General features: G+C 43.1%; 1 protein-coding gene and 1 non-coding gene across 6 annotated transcripts in view; both read left to right on the top strand.

Annotated features, from left to right (window-relative positions):
• Nucleotides 1-1026: 1026 nt before the first annotated feature.
• Nucleotides 1027-26340, top strand: part of LOC115156723 (protein ABHD8) — a 70256-nt gene continuing 44942 nt past the window's right edge. For 2 of the 5 annotated variants that reach the window (XM_029704347.1, XM_029704350.1), the window contains exons 1-16: nt 1027-1462; nt 6953-7063; nt 8119-8251; nt 12534-12672; nt 13974-14070; nt 14324-14440; nt 14670-14797; nt 15377-15538; nt 16712-16864; nt 17425-17551; nt 19862-19917; nt 20057-20131; nt 20231-20887; nt 21118-21309; nt 24594-24725; nt 25522-25632. In XM_029704347.1, coding sequence (XP_029560207.1) covers nt 1384-1462; nt 6953-7063; nt 8119-8251; nt 12534-12672; nt 13974-14070; nt 14324-14440; nt 14670-14797; nt 15377-15538; nt 16712-16864; nt 17425-17551; nt 19862-19917; nt 20057-20131; nt 20231-20887; nt 21118-21309; nt 24594-24725; nt 25522-25632 — 2469 coding nt within the window. In that variant the 5' untranslated portion in view covers nt 1027-1383. Of the gene's footprint in view, nt 1463-6952; nt 7064-8118; nt 8252-12533; nt 12673-13973; nt 14071-14323; nt 14441-14669; nt 14798-15376; nt 15539-16711; nt 16865-17424; nt 17552-19861; nt 19918-20056; nt 20132-20230; nt 20888-21117; nt 21310-24593; nt 24726-25521; nt 25633-26340 lie in introns of those variants that run through there. The other 3 variants (XM_029704348.1, XM_029704349.1, XM_029704351.1) reach the window with 3 other exon arrangements.
• Nucleotides 16270-16342, top strand: trnak-cuu (transfer RNA lysine (anticodon CUU)). The gene has a single exon. It is a non-coding gene; the product is annotated as a tRNA-Lys (tRNA).

The raw sequence follows: 26340 nt of genomic DNA, 5'->3' as shown, positions 1-26340 counted from the left end.
GAACTCTTTGGCTTGAATTCCAAGCATCACGTCTGGAGGAAACCTGGCACCATCCCTGCGGTGAAGCATGGTGGCGGCATCATCATGCTGTGGGGATGTTTTTCAGCAGCAGGGACTGGGAGATTAGTCAAGATAGAGGGAAAGATGAACGGACTAAAGTACAGAGAGATCCTTGATTAAAAACCTGCTTCGGAACGCTCAGGTCCTCAGACTGGGGGCCAAGGTTCACCTTCCAACAGGACAATGACCCTAAGCACAGAGCCAAGACAACGCAGGAGTGGCTTCGGGACAAGTCTCTGAATGTCCTTGAGTGGCCCAGCGAGAGCCTGGACTTGAAACCGATTGAACATCTTTGGATAGATCTGAAAATAAATATGCAGCGACGCTCCCCATCCAACCTGACAGAGCTTGAGAGGATCTGCAGAGAAAAATGGGATAAACTCCCCAAATATAGGGGTGCCAAGCTTGTAGCGTCATACCCAAGAAGACTCGAGGCTGTAATCGCTGTCAAAGGTGCTTCAAGGAAGTGCAGAGTAAAGGGTCTTAAGACTTATGTAAATGTGATATTTCCGGGGGGTTATACATTTGCAAAAATGCCTAAAAACCCGTTTTTTCTTCCTCATTGTGGGGTATTGTGTGTAGATTGGTGAGTGGGAAAAACGATTTAATCCATTATAGAATAAGACTGTAACGTAACAAAATGTGAAAAAAGTCAATGGGTCAGAATACTTTCCTGAATGCACTATACATACAGTATGTTCAATAAGTAGCAAATTGTCTGTGACGCATGAATCCTATACCTGAATGTAGGCTACAACACAGATATAACTCCACAGTGCTTCCAGGAATCTTTGTCTGATTAGCCTTTTATGTTATGTCTAGCCTACATGATGGATGGAGTTGCAATAGACGATGCCCTTTTATAGCCCGTTCATGTCACAAAACCACCTCACATAATGTTTTACTCCACTCCAATGGAAGGTAGCAGATATTTATATATTTGTTATCACTGCATCATTGAAGACAGATATTGCAAAACAAAAAGAGATCCACCTTTGCTGTAGCTCTACCATCAGTTGTCTTCATTCCTATATTAGACGGGATTTAGTGTCGACCTGCTAACTCCTCCTTCTTCACTGCTCAGTCAGGGAAGACTGGCGTGTGCAGTCCATCATCAGGTAGGTTACGCGAGTATCCCCAACCTTGTTCATACAACGCTCATGGAACATCATCTTCCATAGTTGCAGTGCTGTCTTTCCAGCACAGGACCTGCACTTGATAGTGAATTCATGCACCAAACTTATGACGTGAGCGTGCGGCACCTAATACCGCCGCTTCTGTAAACAGAACTGTACCGCAGACAGCGACAGTGCAGGGGAGAGGATGGAGAAGACAGTGCCCACCGAAGAGGACAAGATAACTAAGCAAGAGCAAATATCTTCAATGTCGTCTGGTGTACTGGGTAAGTGTCTTGAGGAACACAGCATTTGTCGTCGTGACAGGGTGCGTAAATTCGAGATCGATGGTTACAGAGAGGATAATTATAAATGATGCTATTTGTGGTGGTAGACTATGATGCCGTGTTCTCATACATTCACGAAAAATGCAATTGACCCCAACCTTCGAGGTTAGCCTTCATCTTTCATACCACATGTTTTATTTATTTGGTAGTGCATCGTGTCCTATAACATTGTGCGCATTCCAATGAGAATGAGGAGGGCCAAGTTGCGGCTGGGCTGGCTTTTGTGGTCCCACAGGTGTAGCCTAGTCCAAGGCAATACAACTGCATTTTCATTCATTATATTGTTTTAATGTAGCCTTTGTATTTTGATAAATATTAGATGTTGATTATTTATTTCAGTGGTCTAGCTGTCAAAGTGGTAAAGTAATTGTCCAGTAAAAATCTCACTTTTAAAAGTTAATATTCTGTTAACTCATACACAAATAATGTTGTTGACTCATCCTATACTCCTATTTGTGGCCAAAGCATAAATGTGAGGGGAAAAAAACACTTCAAAAGCCCAACCTCAAACTTGTGTCTCAAACAGACTGTTTAAAAATGCTTGATATTTCCTCACATATGATGATGTCATCATCCTAAGGAGGGTGAGCTGGCCAATCAGCGCTCTACTTGCGTGAATATTTTTAATGACCGGTATACGCCCACACCATTCTGTTGTTGGAGTATGCCCACACCATTCTAACACAGAAAAATTGAAAGGAAAAACTATTTCACTCATATTGTAATTAATTATAGGTCATATTTCATAGAAATCTGGCAACACTGGACAGTTATTTTAAACAGAAACTGTAAGATTAAAAACAAAATATTTAATGTTGGATTTTAGTAGCCTACAGTGGTTATTTTATTACAATTTTGTTCTCCTGAAAAACTGCATTGTGCATGACATTAAGCAACCACACATATTTCTTCCAAGTCCACATTTTTGTAGGCCTATACTTAAAGCTGCAATATCCAGGATATTCGAGTTTGGGAAACACTGCTCTACACTATACTTGCTTGTTTTGTCACATAAACTGAAATTAGGCAAACTATTAGAATTTTAGCAACCAGGAAATTAGGTAGTGATTCCTGCATAGTGCATCTTTAACATTTACATTAAACTGAAACAACCAAACACACAGCCTACTCTGCATGTGTTTACTGGGGGTGGCAGGTAGCCTAGTGGTTAGCTAGGCTACCTGCCGAGCTGACAAGGCAAACATCTGTCGTTCTGTCCCTGAGCAAGGCAGTTTAACCCACTGTTCCCCAGGCACCGAAAGACGTGGATGTCGATTAAGACAGCCCCCCGCACCTCTCTGATTCAGAGGGGTTGGATTAAATGCAGAAGACACATTTCAGTTGAGTACATTCAGTTGGACAACTGACTAGGTATCCCCCTTTCCCCATTCCCCTCTACCAGTGAACACGCTTAGCCTACTCTGCATGTGTTTACTCTACCAGTGAACATATACCCAGGACACAATGATGACATATCATGAAGATGTCAAGGCGAGAACATCACAGACACATTTTACTGCATAGCATATTCTGTCACAACTATGTGGTAGAGGTGAGAGCTGACTGACTGGTATTTTTTTGCAATGGTTGAAGAAAGTCCTCAAAGAGCAGCAGAGGAAACAGTATGGCACAGGATTTGGCCTTTCTGTGAATTTGGAGATGGAGGTCAATAGATAAGAATCCCTTCATCTGTAATCTAATATATTATATTCTTGAAGTGTTCTGCTGCCAATGCCTAGCTGTCACTGTTATCTAGCAATGTGGGGGAAGCCTATGAGTAATGATGTAATTGAAAAATAATTACTGGGGGATAATGAGGTGATGCTCAGTACATGCATTCATAAAGCATCTCGGAGTAGGATCACTGATCTAGGATATGAATATGGGCCCAATGTGCTATTGGATGAGGGGACAGCCCATATTAAAGGCTTTGGACTGCATTTGTAAAAATGTTACTGTTAGACTAAAGTATTCTCCATTCAGTACACACACACACACACTCATACACTTACACACATACAATTAACAAAATTGGGCAAAATTGAATTGGTCTTCAAATTAAAGCTTTGGTTAGGAAAATAACACCATAGTAAAGGCATTAGGTACTAGGGCTGACCCCATTTAGTCGACTGGTCGATTGATAGGCTGTTGGTCGACCAAGATTTCTTTAGTCGAGCAGTAGCAAAAAATGATAATTTCATGGTGTACAAGACACCTGTTTGATTTGCGCCTGTCTAAGTGGACTAATCCATTGTGGAGGCCATGGGGATGGCACAGTCCATTACTAAGACATGTGCTACTGAAATTGTATAGGGTTATATTACATAAGAACAATGGTGCAACACTAATAAAAATAATATTATTTTATAACAAATGCGCTTTCTCCCGCATTGGATAGCGGTCGCTATCCGCAGTTCTGAAACATCTGTGCGCTGTTGAATTGGCGCCTTTTCCTAGACCATGTTGCTATGTGCATAATAGCAAAGTTAACCTGCATATTGGTGTTGAGAACAATGCGGCGGAGGCAGCAGCGGAGTTAGGAGACGAGAAAACAGCACTTGCCTTAATTGTCTAAGAAAAGTGAGAGGAGAGAGGAAACTGCAACTTAATTAGGTTTATAATCAATGCCTAACTGTTAAATGTGTCTGGCTTTATAAATCATACATATATATCTACAGAAATAAGACAGATCCTGCTTCTGTTTGAGTGTTTGTTTAATAGCCTACTGATTCCGTGAGCACCAAGACTCATGCAACCACAACATGTCGGATAAACAATTTCACAAATCCGTCTGTTTTTAATCTTTGAAATGCTGTAATAAAGGCTTTACACATTTTTTTCCATTAGAACAGCCTCTCTCGTATTACTTAGAATGTATTTAGTGATGTTTACACTCTTTCAAATTGTCAGAAAAATTATATTTATAATAATAACATTCCTTTTTCTTGATCTCCTTCTTATTGTTGTTACTACTATTATGATCCTCATTATAATAATAAGTCATGTCATTATCATTAGTAGGCTTAGTATAACAGCCTTGTATAACCACCATCGAGCTGTAGGCCAAAGAGCGCATCGTGTTTAGTCTTAGTACCGTAACTTACTGAGGCCTATATTTCAATACTTATATAGGCTACTGTGTCAATCAAGCATTCCTTCGTTCATGTCATCACACACCATATGAGTCATTCCATATTTGAAATAAAATCATACATTTTAGTTTGAAAATAAATAAAGTAAAGAGACCCTTGAAAAATTTGCGTAAATAATAAATAAACTGTTCCATTTCGGAAATTGCGTTCAACTGTTTTTAGTGTTTAGGTTAAAGGTTAAAAAAAAATTTTTTTAAACATTACAACAGACTCTCTGGTACGCTTATCATTTTTATAGTGTTGTTTACATTGTTTCAAACAGTCATAAATATGATATTGTAATCTAACAGCACCTGTTTGGCACCCCTAATATTCACGCAGACCCATGGGGCGGCACACAATTGGCCCAGCGTCAGGTTAGGGGAGGGTTTGGCCGGCAGGGATGTTCTTGTCCCATCGCGCTCTAGCGACTCTAGTGGCGGGCCGTGTGCAATGCACGCTGAAACGGTAGCAAGGTGTACAGTGTTTCCTCCGACACATTGGTGCAGCTGGCTTCCAGGTTAAGCGGGTGTTGTGTCAAGATGCAATGCGGCTTGGCCGGGTTGTGTTTCGGGGGACGTACGGCGCTCAACCTTCGCCTCTCCCGAGTTTGTACGGTAGTTGCAGCGATGAGACAAGACTAACAACCAATTGGATACCACGAAAATGGGGAGAAAAAGGGGGTACAATTATTTTTAAAAACACACAAGAAAAACTAAAAGAAAAACACATAGGATATGTCTATATACGGAAAAATACACGTTTTAAAACTTCGACCAATCATTAAAAAAAAATCACAAAAAGAAATTGGTCGACCTAGAGTTGTCTGGTCGAAAGAACAGACGACTCTAGGTCGACCCATTTTTTTTAGTTGGGGACAGCCCTAGTAGGTACAATCACAAAGGAACGTTTTCTATATTTGCTGATAGATGTATTTTACGTGCTGCTACTATACTGAACAAAAATATCAACGCAACATGCAACAATTTACAGGTCATATGAGGAAATCAGTAAATTGAAATAAATTCATTAGGCCCTAATCTATGGATTTCACATGACTGGATATACAGATATGCCTGTTGGTCACAGATACCATTAAAAAAAGCATGGTCTGCGGTTGTGAGGCCGGTTGGATGTACTGCCAAATTCTCTAAAACTATGTTTGAGTCGACTTATGGTAGAGAAATTAACATTAAATTCTCTGGCAACAGCTCTGGTGAACATTCCTGCAGTCAGCATGCCAATTGCATGCTCCCTCAAAACTTGAGACATCTGTGGCATTGTGTTGTGTGACAAAACTGCACATTTTAGAATGGCCTTTTATTGTCCCCAGCGCAAGGTGCACCTGTGTAATGATCATGCTGTTTAATCAGCTTCTTGATTGATAATTCTTGATTTTATTCTCTCAAAATTTGAGAGAAATAAGCTTTTTGTGCATATGGAACCTTTCTGTGATCTTTTATTTCAGCTCATGAAATATGGGACCAACACTTTACATTTTGCGTTTACATTTATGTTTAGTATAGTATAGCTACTAGTCCCTTAACAGTCCCAGCACTAGAAATCCCGGGTATGGAGCTGTCATAGGTTTAAACATTGTAACTTGTCAGTGAAGATAAAAGTATAAGATATGGTTGTGCAAGAAAGGGGAAGGATAGGATACATTTCACAGCACAAGCTATACACGGCTCACCCACTACAGCCTAGTGGTGTTTGTGGGTGTCTGTATGTGTGTGAGAGAGAACAGGACTACTTTTCATGCCAGTAATAGGTGGCTTATGAGTGAGCTCCCACTTCAGTGGGTAAATGCACTGACAAGAGCATTCGAGATTCTCATTGTTATCCTGTTGTTTGACCTGATTAAGTTGTAGCCTGTGGTTTGTACCTCCAATGTAGTGGTTGGTTTTCGAGAGCAGTTTTCAAAAGCTACCCTACAAGTACTGCAGCTTAGTAGAGTAAACACTTGTTTGGTGTTTATGTAATGGTGAGCCTCATGTTCTGTTGTGCAAAAAACTATGGTGAGCCTCATTTCTGATTCTTTCATGATTTGGGATGATCTGTGCGCATATCAAATTGTCTGAGGAGAGAAAGGAGTAACAAACTGCTTTGGCCTTGTTGATGAGTAGAAAAGTGACAAAGCTGGCAGTGAGGATTTGGCACTTTGGTAGAATCCTCCCTCTCTCCTTCTGTCACCTCTTTCCCCATTACACCGCACTGATGAGAACTGTTCTTACCCTCCATCTGTCTATGCATCCCCCCTTTTCCCTCTCTCTCCTCCCTTCTACCTCTCCCCCTTTAGATAAATTGTTTGGGAAACGCCTCTCGCAGGCCAGGCAGTACATCATGTCCCATAAATCCTGGCTGAAAATGGTTCCCACAGAAGACTGTGATATCCTAATGACATTCTCAGGTACACTTAATCACCACATTCACCTTCTATGGTTCAGTCCCCTCAATCATGATGGGAAATGTGGACGGGAATCTTATTAGCTGTTGTGGGCAATGAGCCAATCACTCGGAGACGTGACATGGAACAGTTCACGGGGACTACTGAATCACATCCATTAACTCAGGGCTGCCCAACCCTCTTCCTGGAGATCTACCGTCCTGTGGGTTTTCAGTCCAACGCTAATTTAACACACCTGATTCTACTAATTAGCTGCCCAGCAAGACCTTAACTAGCTGAATCAGATATGATAAATTAGGGTTGGACTGAAAACCTACAGGACAGTAGATCTCCAGGAAGAGGGTTGGACTGAAAACCTACAGGACAGTAGATCTCCAGGAAGAGGGTTGGACAGAAGACCTACAGGACAGTAGATCTCCAGGAAGAAGGTTGGACAAAAGACCTATAGGACAGTAGATCTCCAGGAAGAGGGTTGGACTGAAGACCTACAGGACAGTAGATCTCCAGGAAGAGGGTTGGACTGAAGACCTACAGGACAGTAGATCTCCAGGAAGAGGGTTGGGCAGCCCTGCATTACCTGTATGTTTATTACAGAGTAAGGTACTCTAGGATTCTGCACGTGCTGTGGGAATGCATGCTACACATGGATCAATTTCAGTAATCAAAGTCAAACCAAGTTTCCAACATGGATCAAAATTGTATATTAATTATTGCACTGATTCCTGCTAGAAGGGATGACATTAATGCAGTGGTGCCTTGCCCCATATACTCTCAGGTGTTTACCTTATTTGATTGGATTGACCTTTCTACGGCTCCGTCCTCCCACGGTTACTGCTGCTACTTCTGCCAAGCTCTGGAGAATGTCGTTGTTTCAACATCCTTATTTGAATACACTCATTAAATGGCTCCAAGAGTGTCTGATGAATGACTAGAATATAAAGTGTAATAAAAATGGTCAAGCAATTGGGACAGGTTCAATATTAATGCATGGAAATTGGCTCCTACATAAAATGAATGCGAAAGCTGATATAGAAACTGACCATTTCTTTTTTTTGTAGACTCCATAGACGACCACACCTTGCTATGGCTGTTGAACCATATCCGACTGGGAATCCCACAAGCTACAATCCAGATCAGACAGCATCAACACACACAGGGATATGCGTTCTGCATTACAAGCTCATTCGAGAAGTAAGATATCCCACTTCTGACCTGACATTTTTGTCAGAAATTAAATGGTTATATGTTAACTATCTGAGCTGACCCTTTTGCACTGTCTCTTTGCACACTCACAGAACTCTACACACTCTTGCACACTGACACTCCAACGCACACAAAACATGCACACACATTTATATTGACACACGCACACGCACTCACATACTATCACGTTTCAGGAGAAGACCCAGATGCAGACAGTGTCGAAGTAACAAAAGTTTATTACTAGAACAGGAGGCAGGCAAACGACCGGTCAAGGGCAGGCAGGGGTCAGTAATCCAGATCAGAGTCCATAAGGTACAGAACCTTGGGAGAGGTGAGTGCAGACAGGGGAAAAGCCAGGGTGCTGTAACCCCGGATAAAGTGTCAATAAAAGTTGGCAAATCCCAGGAAACGTTGCAGTTGCACTCTGGATGTAGGCTGGGGCCAATCCTCCACCGCTCTCACCTTCCCGGGATCCATCTGTACACTCCCTGCAGCGATGATGTAGCCCAGGAATAGGATGGTGGAGCGATGGAATTCGCACTTCTCTGCTATCACAAAAAGCTGGTTCTCCGGTTGGCGTTGGAGAACGTGTCGGACGTGGAGCACGTGTTCCTGTGCGGAGTAGGAGAAAACGAGGATGTCATCGAGGTAGATGAAGACAAACCTGATCAACATGTCGTGGAGAACATCATTCAACAGAGCCTGGAACACAGCAGGGGTGTTGGTAAGGCCAAATGTCATGACCAGATACTCGTAGTGACCGCTGGCTGTGTTGAAGGCAGTCTTCCACTCGTCCCCTTCCCGTATCCTCACCAGGTGGTATGCGTTCTGTAGGTCCAGCTTGGAGAACACGGTGGCCCCCTGGAGCGGCTCGAAGGCCGAGGAGATGAGTGGTAGCGGGTAGCGGTTTTCAAGTGATGTCGTTGAGGCCCTGATAGTCGATGCACAGCTGCAGGGTTTTGTCCTTCTTCTCCACAAAGAAGAACCCTGCGCCGGAGGGGGAGGCAGAAAGACGGATGAACCTTGCAGCTAGGGAGTCCTCAATGTAGGTCTCCATAGCCTTGGTCTCAGGACCCAACAGAGAGTACAGTTGTCCCCGGAGCGGAGTGGTGCCAGGGAGAAGGTCGATCCCGCAGTCATAGGGTTGGTGCAGGCCTTACTGAACACCTCCGGGAGGTCCTGGTAGTCCGCAGGAATGGCGGAGAGGTCCGGAGAAATTCCGAGCCGCCAGGAAGATGTCCCGGGGCAGGCTGCGAGAGTGGCAGAACGGGCTCCAGCCCATGTTGGCACCAGCAGACCAGTCTATAAAGGGATTGCGTAGCTGGAGCCAAGAGAATCCCAATACAACGGGAACATAAGGAGACTTAATAAGCAGAAATTGGATTCGCTCGCTGTGGTTCCCTGACACACGTAGGTTGATGGGGTGGTATTGTGGGTGACCCGGCCTATAGAGTGCCCTTCCACCACTCTAATGTCCATGGGAATGGAGAGGGGCTGAGTGGGAATTCCCAGCTCGGACGCCATGGTAGCGTCCATAAAGCTCTCATCGGCCCCAGAGTCGATGTGTACGCGGAGAGATTTGGGCTGGTTCCCCCACAGCAAGATGGCATGAATCAATTTTAGAATAAGGCTGTAACTTAACAAAATGTGGAAAAAGTCAAGGGGTCTGAATACTTTCCGAAGGCACTGTATACTTGCCCTTGCGCCCCTATGGGCATGATGCTTCTGAGTGGCAGCGAGGACCTGCAGTGTTCAAGAAATGGCACTTTAAATAATGCCACTTTAATAATGTTTACATATCTTACATTAGTCATATCACGTTTATACTGTATTTTATACCATCTACTGCACCTTGCCTATGCCGCTCGGCCATCGCTCATTGATATACTTACAGTTGAAGTCGGAAGTTTACATACACTTAGGTTGGAGTCATTAAAACTAGTTTTTCAACCACTTTCTTGTTAACAAACTATAGTTTTGGCAAGTCAGTTAGGACATCTACTTTGTGCATGGCACAAGCAATTTTTCCAACAATTGTTAACAGACAGATTATTCCACTTGTAATTCACTGTATCACAATTCCACTGGGTCAGAAGTTTACATACACTGAGTTGACTGTGCCTTTAAACAGCTTGTAAAATTCCAGAAAATGATGTCATGGCTTTAGAAGCTTCTGATAGGCTAATTGACATCATTTGAGTCAATTGAAGGTATACCTGTGGATGTATTTCAAGGCCTACCTTCAAACTCAGTGCCTCTTTGCTTGACATCATGGGAAAATCTAAATAAATCAGCCAAGACCTCAGAGAAAAAATTGTAGACCTCCACAAGTCTGGTTCATCCTTGGGAGCAATTTCCAAATGCCTGAAGGTACCACGTTCATCTGTACAAACAATAGTACGCAAGTATAAACACCATGGGACCACACAGCCGTCATTCCGCTCAGGAAGGAGACGCATTCTGTCTCCTAGAGATGAACGTACTTTGGTGCGAAAGGTGTGAATCAATCCCAGAACAACAGCAAAGGACCTTGTGAAGATGCTGGAGGAAATAGGTACAAAAGTATCTATATCCACAGTAAAATGAGTCCAATATCGACATAACCTGAAAGGCCGCTCAGCAAGGAAGAAGCCACTGCTCCAAAACCGCCATAAAAAAGCCAGACTACGGTTTGCAACTGCACATGGGGACAAAGATTGTACTTTTTGGAGAAATGTCCTCTGGTCTGATGTAACAAAAATAGAACTGTTTGGCCATAATGACCATCGTTATGTTTGGAGGAAAAAGGGGGAGGCTTGCAAGCCGAAGAACACCATCCCAACCGTGAAGCATGGGGGTGGCAGCATCATGTTGTGGGGATGCTTTGCTGCAGGAGGGACTGGTGCACTTCACAAAATAGATGGCATCATGAGGTAGGAAAATTAAGTGGATATATTGAAGCATCATCTCAAGATGTGGAAGGCTACCTGAAACGTTTGACCCAAGTTAAACAATTTAAAGGCAATGCTACGAAATACTAATTGAGTGTATGTAAACTTCTGACCCACTGGGAATGTGATGAAAGAAATAAAAGCTGAAAGAAATAATTCTCTCTACTATTATTCTGACATTTCACATTCTTAAAATAAAGTGGTGATCCTAACTGACCTAAGACAGGGAATTTTTACTAGATTTAAATGTCAGGAATTGTGAAAAACTGAGATTAAATGTATTTGGCTAAGGTGTATGTAAACTTCCGACTTCAACTGTACATGTACATATTCTCATTCACCCCTTTAGATTTGTGTGTATTAATTAGGTAGTTGTTGTAGAATTGCTAGATTACTTGTTAGATATTACTGCACTGTCGGAACTAGAAGCACAAGCATTTCGCTACACTCGCAATAACATCTGCTAACCATGTGTATGTGACCAATAAAATTTGATTTGATTTTGTGTCGCCTGCTGAATTGAATTGGAAGGCGTTTCGCCGCAGAGAATCATCTGGCTCCTGTATCTGTGAGACACTGGGCTGGTCTGTTAGCTCACAGGGTCTCTTAGTGAATAGGTCTGAATACTTTCCGACGGCACTATATAGTATGCCCCTGTGCCCCTATGGGCATACTGTATGGTATGCCCCTGTGCCCCAATGCCCCTGTGCCCCTATGGGCATACTGTATAGTATGCCCCTGTGCCCCTGTGCCCCTATGGGCATACTGTATAGTATGCCCCTGTGCCCCTGTGCCCCTATGGGCATACTGTATAGTATGCCCCTGTGCCCCTGTGCCCCTATGGGCATACTGTATAGTATGCTTACTTACTCATGTTCTTCTCATTTCTTCCTTTTATTTCTTGTGTGTTCTACTGTATGTAATTTTTAGTGCTACATTGATATTTATTACTGCATTGTTGGGGTTAGCTTGCAAGAAAGGCATTTCACTGTACTCGTGCATATGACATTAAAACTTGAAAACTTGATAATTACCTAATAAGGACTATTTTGTTTCTGTGTAATTGTTTGAAACAAGCACCACTATTTGGCAGCCGAAGTACTCACATTGTTACCACATCATTCGTAAACTTAAAATTCGGAAATAGTGACCTGGTTCCAGATATTTTTGTTCTGTGTTGCAATGTTTTGTATCACAATGACCATAGGAGTCTTTGGCAAGACAGCAAAGTCAGATATGGGATCAGGATAGGTTAATAGAGACTGAAACAGGACTGTAAATTAAAGGCAATATCTGACCGGCTAAAATCCTAATTCCCCTCATTCTCCATTTCTCCTCAGCTTGCTGCGTGGTGCAGAGCTGTTGGGAATGCACAAAGTGGTGAAACCACAGTACGGAGGCGGAACACGCAGGTTTTCCTGTGAGGAAGATAACATCTATGAGAACATAGAGAGCGAGTTGTGCTTTTTCACCTCACAGGTTTGTGTCCGTTATGGGCATAATCTCCATACATATTTAAACATCTCTGATATACACTTCATTTCCAAAAGTATGTGGGCACCTGCTCGTCAAACATCTCATTCCAAAATCATGGGCATTAATATGTAGTTGGTCCCCCCATTGCTGCTGTAACAGCTTACACTCTTCTGGGAAGGCTTCCACTAGATGTTGGAACATTGCTGCAGGGACTTGCTTTCATTCAGCCACAAGAGCATTAGTGAGGTCGGGCACTGATGTTGGGCGATTAGGCCTGGCTCGCAGTCGGCATTCCAATTCACCCCAAAGGTGTTTGATAGGGTTGAGGTCAGGGTTTTGTGCAGGCCAATCAAGTTCTTCCACACCGATCTCGACAAACCATTACTGTATGGACCTCGCTTTGTGCACGGTGGCATTGTCATGCTGAAACAGGAAAGGGCCTTCCCCAAACTGTTGCCACAAAGTTGGAAGCACAGAATTGTCTAGAATGTTATTGTAGGCTGTAGCGTTAAGATTTCCCTTCACTGGAACTAAGGGGCCTAGCCCGAACCATGAAAAACAGCCCCAGACTATTATTCCTCCTTCACCAAACTTTACAGTTGGGACTATGCATTCGGGCAGGTAGCGTTCTCAGATTCGTCCGTCAGACCAGCAGATGGTGAAGCGTGATTCATCACTCCAGAGAACGCTTGTCCACTGCTCCAGAGTCCAATGGTGGCGAGCTTTACACCACTCCAGCCGACGCTTGGCATCGCACATGGTAATCTTAGGCTTGTGTGTGGCTGCTCAGCCATGGAAATCCATTTCATGAAGCCTCCGACAAACAGTTCTTGTGCTAACATTGCTTCCAGAGTCAGTTTAGAACTCGGTAGTGAGTGCTACAACCGAGGACAGATGATTTTTACGTGCTAGGCGCTTCAGCACTCGGCGGTCCGGTTCTGTGAGCTTGTCTGGCATACCTACCACTTCATTGTTGGTCCTAGATGTTTCCACTTCACAATAACAGCAGGGAAGAAATTTGACAAACTGACTTGTTGGAAAGGTGGCATCCTATGACAGTGCCACGTTGAAAGTCACTGAGCTCTTCAGTTAGGCCATTCTGCTGTCAATGTTTGTCTATGGAGATTGCATGGCTGTGTGCTTGATTGTATTCACCTGTCAGCAACGGGTGTGACTGAAATAGCCGAATCCACTAATTTGTAGGGGTGTCCACATACTTTTGCATATATAGTGTATGTCCTGTTGCTGACTTTTACATTATTCCCTTAATCTATGTGGTTGTTCCGCTCTTACCTTGTCTTTAGGAGCGTCAGAGTATCATCAAGTACTGGCTGGATAACCTACGTGCCAAACCAGGGGCGGTCCTTCACAACATCCACTTCCTGGAGGGACAACCAATCAGTAAACTGTTATTTTTGTATTTCATCAATCCCTTTCTCTACAGCATAACAACATATACAGTAAGACGGCTTCATTATTGACTGATAACTATGTTGATTGATCTCAAACGTTTAAATATGTTTGGAGAGTAGGGACATGAATAATGTATTCCTCTATTGCTCAGTTGGTTTGTAACGTCAGGATATGCACGCATATGACTGTCAGTTGCAATGGATAAAATCATCTGATGAATGGTATTCACTTTTTATTATAGTTCCAGAGCTGGTGGCCAGAGGAGTAATCTGTCAAGTGTTTCCTCTACACGAGCAACGGATCCTCAGTCAGCTGATGACGTCGTGGGTCCAAGCTGTCTGTGAGAGACAGCCTTTGGGTGAGCAGCACCTGTTGAGACAATACAGCATTACATATTGTTACAATTATCAGCACTACAAATGCAATATCAATGGAAAGATACACATTTCTTCAAATGATCATTCACTAGCTGAAGCCAATAACCCATTTTGTCTGTCTTTTGGTCCATGTCTGTTGGTCCATGTCTGTTGGTCCATGTCTGTTGGTCCATGTCTGTTGGTCCATGTCTGTTGGTCCATGTGTGTTAGATGACGTCTGTGATTACTTTGGGGTGAAAATCGGCATGTACTTTGCCTGGCTGGGCTTCTACACCAACTCCATGCTGTACCCTGCAGTCGTTGGCTTCCTGATGTGGATCCTGGCAGAGGCTGACCAGGTAGGTGATCCAGCATCACATGCCTCAATGGAGACCACACACTGGTCAATAAACCTGTCAATATACAGTAACTAATGTATCATACACAATGTAGTTCAACCTACTACCTAATCTGCCAGTGACAGTGACATAGGAGTTGGCAAGATAGCACAAACAGATCGTGGACTAGGCTAAATGTAGCTAACATACACAATGGGATTTCACAGTTATACAATACAAATGACTCACCTGTTGTGGGAATATGCGAAGGTGTTTCTTTTCACAATCAATGCATAAAACAGCATGTAACAAAACATGGATGTGTTGGCCTATACTTCAAAACTGTATCACCCACCACAGCTCTTACTATCCCTGTGACATGGCAGGTAGCCTAGTAGTTCAATTCCCTAAGCCGACAAGGTGAAAAATCTGTCGATGTACCCTTGAGCGAGGCACTTTGCTCATCTAATTCACTCTGGATAAGAGCGTCTGCTAAATGACTTCAATGTAAAATGATACAGTCCATTGTTCTTTTGAGTTACTGTACAAAGGTCCCTATGATTTGTATGTATCTCATGTGGCTCACCCACTCGCCAACAGACCAGCCAGGACATCTGCTGTGTAGTGTTTGCCCTTTTCAACGTGGTGTGGGCGACGCTCTTCCTGGAGAGATGGAAGCGGAGAGAGGCCGAGCTGGCATACATGTGGGGAACACTGGACACACCTGCCGAGCCCCTTGAGGAGCCCCGTCGCCAGTTTCGGGTGAGTGTCCTATTATTGCATCCTATTAATTTCAGAGTTAGGCTGAGATTAATCTCTCGCGGACAGATCTATGTAAACATAACTGGTACCGTAGAATCTGTCGGGAAGGAATGGGATGCGTGGGGTAACGAGCAGCAGTCACTGGTTATTTGGACATATCACGATTTCAAAGGTGTTAGAATCTTTCGAATTTTAGAAGGGGATGGAACGTGCAAAGAGAGAGGGTGGAGCTCCTCGTTCTGGTTCCGCTCCTTGTTCTGGCATCTCTTCATCTCTTCTCTTAAAATGTTTGGACCCAGAACTTGATCGAGCAGTGGACCAATTACGCAGTACTTTAGTTCTGGAGATTAGTCCGAGATTCAATCTGAGGCGCGATGTAGAGCCATTGACATTTAAAGGTACTTTCCGAATTGAGCCGCCATCTACTGTGGGAACATTGCATTTAAAAGACGTATTGTCGATAGCGCTCTACAACACACCTTAGATTGAATCCCAGCCTTAGATTACTACCAGTGCTTTTTGTTTCCTTCAGGACTATGGCCAGAGTATAAATTCCATCACCAGCCTCAAATAGCTTTTCCAGGGTTGTTCCAGGGCCAGAGTTTACAGGTCTACAGTGATAAGTAATATGAGCTCTAGGCTTGGAGAGTGTTGTGTGAATTCCAAGGGTTGGGGCAGGGATACATGCCTCCTGAGATTTCTAAACGGGCAGTTGTTACTGTTGCTATCAGGCCCGGCTAGCTCAGTCGGTAGAGCATGAGACTCTTAATCTCAGGGTTGTGGGTTTGAGCCCCACGTTGGGCGTAAATATTTTAGCTGGTGTTCCTGATCTTCTCAACTACCATTGTGTCTTTGGGGGACACATGCCTCCTGTGGTTTCTAAACAGGCCGTTGTCACTGTTTCTATCAGGCCTGGCTAGCTCATGTGGTAGAGCGTGGGACTCTTCATCTCAGGGTTGGTGGTTTAAGCCCCACATGGTGTGGAAATGTGTTAGATGCTTCTTAACTACTGGCTTATCTTTGGGGGACACATGCCTCCTGTGGTTTATAAAGTGGCAGCTAGCTCAGTCAGTAGAGCATGAGACTCTTACTCTCAGCGTTGTGGGTTTGAGCCCCACGTTGGGCGCAAGCATTTTAGTTGGTGTTCGACTAAGCCTGCATCTCTGTGTGCAGGGTGTGAAGCGATGCAGTCCAATAACAGGCTGCGAGGAGTTATACTACCCACCCTGGAAGAGGACAATGTTCAGGTGGATGGTCAGCCTCCCCATCTGTCTTCTCTGTCTCTGTTTCGTCTTCTTGGCCATGCTTGTCTGTCTGGAGATGCAGGTAAGAGACAGGAAAGTCAACAGGAAATAGCCTCATCAGACATATTCCCAAAGTTATGATCATCAAACATGGTCCGGTATTGCAAGAAGGTTCAGGGCGGCAGCTTAATTCCCATTAATAATATGTATTGCTGACACGTTTAGAGGGGAGCTCCTTTCATCAAAGCACTTGGTAGTATTAATGTCAGGTACGATTAGTGCATTTTTTTATATATAGATTTTTTTATTTTAACGAGGCAAGTCAGTTAAGAACAAATTCTTATTTACAATGACAGCCTAGGAACAGTGGGTTAACTGCCTTGTTCAGGGGCAGAATGACAGATTTTTACCTTGTCAGCTCAGGAATTCAATCTAGCAACCTTTCAGTTACTGGCCCAACACTAACCACTAGGCTACCTGCCGCCCCATTTAAATACACTATCCCATTTAAATCACATGCAAACCAATTACATTTTGAGAAGTAAGCACTTTTAAAATAAAAGAGAATGGCTACAGTGCTAATTAACCTGTCTTTCTGTAATTAAATATACCTATGTTGTGGTTTATCTCCTTTTTTTATAGGAGTTTGTGATGGAAATTAAGGAATTACCCAGTATCACAAGATTCATTCCTAAAATGTTGCTGGCCATCGTTGTGACTGTATGTGATGAGGTGTATAGGAAGATTGCCCATTGGCTCAATTATATGGGTAAGCTGTGCAGCTGAGATTCATTAATATCAGCACCAGGTGAGGAATGATTGGAACAGTGAGCACCCATCTCAGAATAGAAGTACGGGTCTAGGATCAGGTCCCTCCCTGTCCATGTAATCTTATTCATTATGATATGCAAGGCAAAACTGATCCTAGATCAGCATTCTTAGTCTGAGATGCTTTAAGAATACTGGCTTTGATCTCTATAGAGGTGTATACTACGATGCAAGCTAGATCTACAAAGGGTTTTCAAAAGATAGCCAGCTTCAGTTAGCTTTTCATCCGTATTACGACTGTGGACAATGGTGTAGTGGAGGCTATACGCAGGTATACGCCGTATACCCACTTTTTCTTCAGTCGGCATTGCATATACTAATTTCTTAATCCCCACTGATGTGTATCAAATTAGTGATGTGGAGGAACACGAAGTATAAATTAATAAGGCTGATGGAAAAGATCTGAATGTTTCGCTTAGAATTTTTATAAAATTGTATTTTTTCACATTTTAAGTGCAGCAATGTGCATATGGTGGTACTGTAGGCCCTACACGCAAATGTTCCAAAATGCAATTTGTAGGAAAACACTGTTCTAAAATGCTCACCGCAAGCAAGTGGTTTCATGGACAGAGATGGAGATATCTGTTTGAATTTTAGAAAGGGGGAGATCTAAAGATGCAACAACTATCATGGGTTGCTAATACTGTGTGACTAGGATAATGCCTTTGGCTGCTAGACAATGAAAGAAAGTTGATTTGAAAACAAATAGAACAGGAGAGAAAATATGAGGAAGTGTTTAAAAAAATTGATCGTTTTTTGGCTTGGCTACTTTGAAACAAGGTAAGACATGCCTCACAATATGAAGTAAAAACGTCCATGTTTCAAACATTAAGGAACAGGAAAAATATATTGGAGCTAATGATAGGCCTAACTGTCTTCTTGTAGATGGAAAGGCTTTCCCAAAAATCTTTTCAATTAAATGTTAACTAGCTATAAAGTAGCCTAACCTGGCAGAATAATATATTGATTATTTGCATCAATACAGTGGCCATTTGTTTTGCAAACTCCATCTCATGTGCGCTACTGAAACACCGCTAACCAAACATCAGTGCTAGGAGCCTGCACACTTGAATAAAAGGGTAACAACACAAAAAAAATTAAATATCTGATTTTTCCCAGACCTCAAAAGTGGTCACCTGATGTGGTTTAAGCATTGTTGTGGACTAGAACATGCAATTTGTTGTTTTTCTATGAATAAAAGTGTGAGTTTGAGAGTGAAAACCGGAAGATTTAAAAAAAGAAATCTGAATCCTGTGAATTTCTGACTCAGTTGACAGCCTCATTTATCTATTTCAATAGTAGGCTTACTATTAGCCTACTTGCTCAGTACAGCTTGGGTTGGCTTGACTGTGAAACACCAATATGGGATTCATCAATTTAGATCATTCAGAGTACGTCACGGTTTCTCATAGAATTTTTCACACAGGGCACCTTTCCTTCACCGGGCGGACCGTTTGGATTTTGTTTAGCAAAATTAGAGTATACCCACTTCTCCAGGCACCGCTACGCCACTGACGGTAGATATTGCTTGTCCACCTGCCACTAACTCTAGCAGACTTGTAACTGTGTGTGCATGTCGCACGTGGCTAGACGAATGCCGAACTCTTCATTGAGACCATGCTGAAACATCCATGGGCGATTCAGTGCCACATTTTCATTTGTGCCGATGTCAAAATGTAAGAAAAGTTATCTTGCAGATTTAGCAGGCTATGGTGTGAAATAGGCTTTTAGAAGTCCCGTCTTTATTTTATTACTTATTGTTAATGCTGTCTTTGTTGTGCTTATTAATGTGTGCTTTTTTTCCCATTCCTATCGATAAAATAATTTTTATTAAGTATTTTAACATGACTATTTCTTAACACACAAAAAAACAATATTTAAATCAGTCCTTTTCCTCAAATGAAGATGCCGATGACGCAATCTTTGTCAAAGGGAGGAAATCTGTTTTAATTGGTCCTCAACTTGCAGCTCAGACATTTCATTCAGGATTAATAGAGTTAGCCCTGAGTTAGCCAGCCCTGGAGCAGGTTAGTTCTGAAGGAATCGTTGCCATATAAATGTACCTGTCTAAAATGTGAGCCACTTTCGTAGTACCGGTTATCCCGAGTTGAACTCAAAAATTGACCAAAGTTACCTCGCTAACTCCTCAAACCAGGTACGTAGTGTTGTACAAAGTGATCACACAGGTTTGTTCAGTAATCAGTATCAAATGGAGCAATGTCTTTTGATGATTGGTATTATTTTCTTACAGAGAACTACAGACTTCAGAGTGCCTATGAGAATAATCTCATCATTAAAATGGTTTTTGTAAGTTAGATATTTCTTATTTTTTTATTTAGACCATACTAACCACTGTTATTCACGGGGGTGTATTATTGACTAACACTTTTGTATATATGTTTAGAAATGGCATGTCTGATTTAAAGTCCTTCTCTTCATTTTGCAGTTTGAGTTTATCAATTCTTACCTTAGCCTTTTCTACATCGGATTCTACCTCAAGGACATGGAGCGACTGAAGGAGGTAAAATCTGTCAATTAGATTCGGATAATGGAAAACATGATTGAACAAAATTATTTTCCCCAAAGAATAGCAACTGAATATCTCACACTGTCTCCTCAGACGCTAGCCACTCTCCTGATCTTCCGCCAGTTCCTCCAGAACATCAAGGAAGTGCTCCAGCCTTATCTGTACGAGCATCACAAACTAGGAGTATTTACCCCCAAGGTCGTGTGGGAGATTCTCCAGGCCATAGTGCTCAAGTACAGCCGCCTGGCTCTAGGAAAGGCCCAGGCTTCATGGACTATCCAGTCCCTGCTAAGCCCCAAAGGCCCTGCCACACTTCCTGGACAGACAGAACAGAAGAAGAGAGGAGATCTAAAAGCTGGCTATAGGTTTACAGAGGCAGAGTGGGACATAAATTACACACTGAAGCAACGGAAGATTAGCTTCAATGAGAAGGTGCATGTTGCCAGGGACATTGCCTTGGCGACCCAGCCAGAGGACAGCTTCTTGGAGGACAGTCCCACGTTGGTGGAGGAGGGCATGGATCCTTCCAGCATCTTTGAGATAGTCACTGACATTGACACTTATGAGTCCTCTGAGACCAAGGAGACTAGTGTCTCCCCACCAAATGGCTATGACACGCTAGTATGTCAGAGATGGAAGAGTCCAATCCCAGAGAAAGAGGCAACAAAGTCCTGGATTGAACCGCCTGATGAGCCCAAGTCTGTCATTCTCAGCCAAGCAGAGGTTGAGAGCTGCATGCAGACATATGAGGTGTGTCTTAGTCATCAGATCTGTTGTTATGAACTTGACCTGCTGTCGGTTTATATTGGACACAAGTTTAGTTTAATTTAATGGACTTGGACAGTATTTCTGGCTAGTGTTAGTAGCTGGTACATGCAGCAGTACATTGACATTTAAAGTAAAAAGTGATTTGAAACACAAATGCTATTCTATGTGACTTTGTGATTTTAACCTCTAACCTTTGACCTCTGACCCAACAGGACACCCTGCAGGACTACCAGGAGATGTTCATCCAGTTTGGCTACGTGGTGCTCTTCTCCTCCGCCTTCCCGTTGGCTGCCATGTGGGCCCTCATCAACAACATCATCGAAATCCGGAGTGACGCCTTGAAGCTCTGCACAGGCCTGCAGAGGCCCTTTGGCCAGAAGGTGGAGAGCATTGGACAGTGGCAGGTCATTGGTCGCTCACATCTGGGCCCGTATTCAAAATATGTTTCACAGTAGGAGTGTTGATCTAGAATCAGGTCCCCCTTGTTCATATAATCCTATTCATTATGATCTAAATGGCAAAAATCATCCTAGGTCAGCACTCCTACTCTCCAATATGAGTTTATCCTGGAATAACCCAGGACATAGAGTATATTCACATAATTTAGACATACAGTATATAGACATACAGTATACAAAACATTAAGAACACTTTCCAAATATTGAGTTGCACCCTCTCTGAACAGCCTTAATTAATCTGTGCATGGACTCTACAAGGTGTCGAAAGCATTCCACAGGGATGCTGGCCTAAGTTGACTCCAATGCTTCCCACAGTTGTGTCAAGTTGGCTGGTGGACAGTTGAGTATGAAAAATCCAGCAGCGTTGCAGTTCTTGACACAAACATGTGCGCCTGGCACCAACTACCGTACCCCGTTCAAAGGCACTTTTTTTCCTTTTGTGTTGCCTTTCACCCTCTGAATAGCACACAGTATATAGATTTACACTGAGTGTATTGATGTCACTTGTTAAATCCACTTCAATCAGTGTAGATGAAGGGGAGGAGACAACAGGTTAAAGAAGGATTTTTAAGCCTTGAGACAAAAGGAAAAAATTGCCTTTGAACGGGGTACGGTAGTTGGTGCCAGGCGCACATGTTTGTGTCAAGAACTGCACCGCTGCTGGATTTTTCACACTCAACTGTCCACCAGCCAACTTGACACAACTGTGGGAAGCATTGGAGTCAACTTGGGCCAGCATCCCTGTGGAGTCACTGGACTCTATGTAAACTGGAATCATCTGGGATATGTTCCGGTCAGCCTCAGATAACAACATCGATCTATACGCTGACTCGTGAGTGAGTTTATAAAGAAGTGCATTGGAGATGTTGTACCCACTGTGACTATTGAAACCTACTCTAACCAGAAACAATGGATGGCATTCATGCAAACTACCGCATTTAACCATTGAAAGAGGTCTGGGAATATGGCTGAATATAAACAGTATAGTTATTCCCTCCGCAAGGCAATCAAACAAGTGAAATGCCAGTACAGGGACAAATTGGAGTCGCAATTTAACGGCTCAGACACGAGACATATGTGACAGGGTTTACAGGAAACCACGGACAACAGAAAAAAGACCAGCCACGTCACGGACACCAACGTCACGCTTCCAGACAAACTAAACAACTTCTTTGCCAGCTTTGAGGATAATACAGTGCCACCGTCACGGCCCGCTAACAAGGACTGCGCCCACCCCCTCTCCTTCTCCGTGGCCGATGTGAGTAAAACATTTAAACATGTTAACCCTCGCAAGGCTGCTGGCCCAGACGGCATCCATAGCGGTGTCCTCGGAGCATGCACAGACCAGCTGGCTGGTGTGTTTACAGACATATTCAATCACTCACTATCCCAGTCTGCTGTCCCCACATGCTTCAAGATGGCCACCATTGTTCCTGTACCAAAGAAGGCAAAGATAACTGAACTAAATGACTACCGCCACGTAGCACTCACTTCTGTCATCATGAAGTGCTTTGAGAGACTAGTCAAGGATCATATCACCTCCACCTTACCGGCCACCCTTGACCCACTTCTGTTTACATACCGCCCCAACAGGTCCATAGACGTTGCAATCGCCATCACACTGCACACTGCCCTATCCCATCTGGACAAGAGGAATACCTATGTAAGAATGCTGTTCATTGACTACAGCTCAGCATTCAACACCATAGTACCCTCCAAGCTCATCATCAAGCTGGAGGCCCTGGGTCTCAACCCCGCCCTGTGCAATTGGGTCCTGGACTTTCTGACGCCCCGCCCCCAGGTGGTGAAGGTAGGAAACAACATCTCCACTTCGCTGACCCTCAACACTGGGGCCCCACAAGGGTGCGTGCTCAGCCCCTCCTGTACTCCCTGTTCACCCACGACTGCGTGGCCATGCATGCCTCCAACTCAATCATCAAGTTTGCAGACGACACAACAGTAGTGGGCTTGATTACCAACAACGACGAGACAGCCTACAGGGAGGAGGTGAGGACACTCAGAGTGTGATGTCAGGAAAACAACCTCCCACTCAACGTCAGCAAAACAAAGGAGATGATCATGGACTTCAGGAAACAGCAGAGGGAGCACCCCTCTATCCACATCGAAGGTACTGCACTTCGAGAAGGTGGAAAGTTTTAGTTCCTTGGCGTACACATCACAGACAAACTGAAATGGTCCACCCACACAGACAGTGTGGTGAAAAAGGCACAACAGCACCTCTTCAACCTCAGGAGGCTTGGCTTGTCACCCAAAACCTTGACAAACTTTTACAGATGCACAATCGAGAGCATCCTGTCGGGCTGTATCACGCAACTGCACCGCCCTCAACCGCAAGGCTCTCCAGAGGGTGGTGCGGTCTGCACAACACATCACCGGGGGCAAACTACCTGCACTCCATGACACCTACAGCACCCGATGTCACAGGAAGGCCAAAAAGATAATCAAGGACAACAACCACCCGAGCCACTGCCTGTTCACACCACTACCATCCAGAAGGCGAGGTCAGTACAGGTGCATCAAAGCTGGGACCGAGAGACTTAAAAACAACTTCTATCTCAAGGCCATTAGACTGCTAATCAGCAATCACCAACTCAGAGAGGCTGCTGCCTACATTGAGACCCAATCACTGGCCACTTTAATAAATGGATCATTAGTCACTTTAAACAATGCCACTTTAAATAATGCCACTTTAATTATTTTTAAATATCTTACATTACTCATATCATATGTATATACTGTAATTATACCATCTATTGCACCTTGCCTATGCCGCTCGGCCATCGCTCATCCATATATTTATATGTAGATATTCTCATTCACCCCTTTAGATTTGTGTGTATTAGGTAGTTGTTGGGAAATTGTTAGATCACTTGTTAGATATTACTGCACTGTCGGAACTAGAAGCACAAGCGTTTTGTTACATTCACATTAACATCTGCCAACCATGTGTATGTGACCAATAAAATTTGATTTGATTTGAATAAGGGATCATAGCTTTCATCTGGATTCACCTGGTCAGTCTATATCTTGGAAAGAACAGGTGTTCATAATGTTTTGTGCACTCAGTGTATATTTACCCCACCTGCAATTAAGCTCAGAGAACCATTTTAGAATCAGGCATTTCAAGCATCTCTGCAAAAAAGCATGCTAACAGTTATTTATTTCATAAAGTTATTTTTCCTCAGAGATTTCACTCTCTCTGTGTGCAGACAGCAATGGAGGCCATGGGCTTGATAGCCATTATGGTGAACTGTTATCTCATTGGCCAGTGTGGTCAGCTGCAGCGTCTCTTCCCCTGGCTGAGCCCTGAGATGGTCATCATCTCCATCGTGGTACTGGAGGTAAAACGCAGCCAGCCATTTTGTCTTCACTCTGACACCTAGTAGATCGATGCCACAACTACAGACAACAATCGTAGAAATGGTGGTACTTTTTATATACTACCTTTATCAAAACCAAGGACACTGTACATAAATCCACAAAGATTACAGAATATAAAACAATGGAGCATAGCAAAAAAAGAAGGAGGAGGTGTCGTTTTTAAACACAAGTGAATAGCCTTCACTCAAAGATGACATCTTGTTTTGAATATCAATTGCAGCATTGTACAAGAAGTTAGATCCACATTGTGCTGTCTTCAAAATTAAAAAGGAAAGGACAGGTGATTGAGAAAAACTATTGCTAAAATGTTTGTGCCCAATGTGCGTCTCAAACCCACAACCCTGAGAGTAAGAGCCTCATGCTTTACTGGCTGATCTAGCCGGGCTTGAGAAGAGCAAGCAGCTCCCTCTACACACCACACACAGCATTGCAACATCACACATACTCTATCCGCTCTGGTATAGGTTAAGATCACATTATTCATCAATTGTACACAAGGTCTAACCGAAATTTGACTTCCGCTTTATCCCAAACCCTCCGTAAGACACACGTACATTTATAGGTTGGAGAGGTTGGAGCAGGGGGCTGCCACATTGGATGCCCGCAGAGCAGTTGTTGTGGGGGGGGGGGGGGTTTAAGTGCCTTGCTCAAGGGCACAATGGCAGGCAATGGCATCTAGGATTTGATACCAGCAATCTATACTTTTCTGTGTTCTCATGTCAGTGTTTGTTTCCTTTCTTGTTTTGGGATATACAGCATTTTGCCATCCTCCTCAAATACGTCATCCATGTGGCCATCCCTGATATTCCTGGATGGGTCGCAGATGAGATGGCCAAACTAGAGTACCGTCGAAGGGAGGCTTTCAAGGTACAGTTGCATAGCTCTAAAAAACTTTTGGCTAAATCCACAGAGCAAGCTGTACTTTGCATCTCACCCTTGTCAATCACTATCATCCTCCAAGTTTGTGTCCTTTTGGTGGATTTTCTTTGCATTTTCTGATACATATAACCACTGTAGGGAATCCTTTTGTACTGACAAAAGTATGTATGACACTTCATTTGAACCCTCTGGTAACGTTGGCCTTCATAATAACATAATGCTGTCATAATGTCATTACATAACATATTTCATACAGTCATGAAAGCTGATGTCAGCATATGGCATCTAACTTTACACAGTCATGAAACAAATCAAAGCTGGTCACAAGCTAGGTTTCCATCCAATTGGTGACAGATTTGCATGTATTCCAGAATCTGCAAATTTCCCCACCAGTGGTATGTTTCCACCAAAAAGACTTGTTGCGGATTTAAAAAAAAACTGTGCGTGATGATGTAGTGCACACAAAATGTACTTTTTCATGTAAGTTTACAGTACCAGTCAAAAGTTGACACTCCTACTCATTCCAGGGTTTTTCTTTATTTTTACAATGTTCTACATGGTAGAATAATAGTGAAGACATCAACACTATGAAATAACACATATGGAATCATGTAGTAACCAAAAAAGTCAAATAAAAAATACAAATATATTTTATATTTGAGATTCTTCAAAGTAGCCACCCTTTGCCTTGATGAC

This window comes from Salmo trutta, chromosome 21, assembly GCF_901001165.1.
Source record: "Salmo trutta chromosome 21, fSalTru1.1, whole genome shotgun sequence".
Lineage (NCBI taxonomy): Eukaryota > Metazoa > Chordata > Actinopteri > Salmoniformes > Salmonidae > Salmo > Salmo trutta.
The sequence above is the reverse complement of the archived record's forward strand: the minus strand, read 5'-3'. Positions and strand labels throughout refer to the sequence as shown.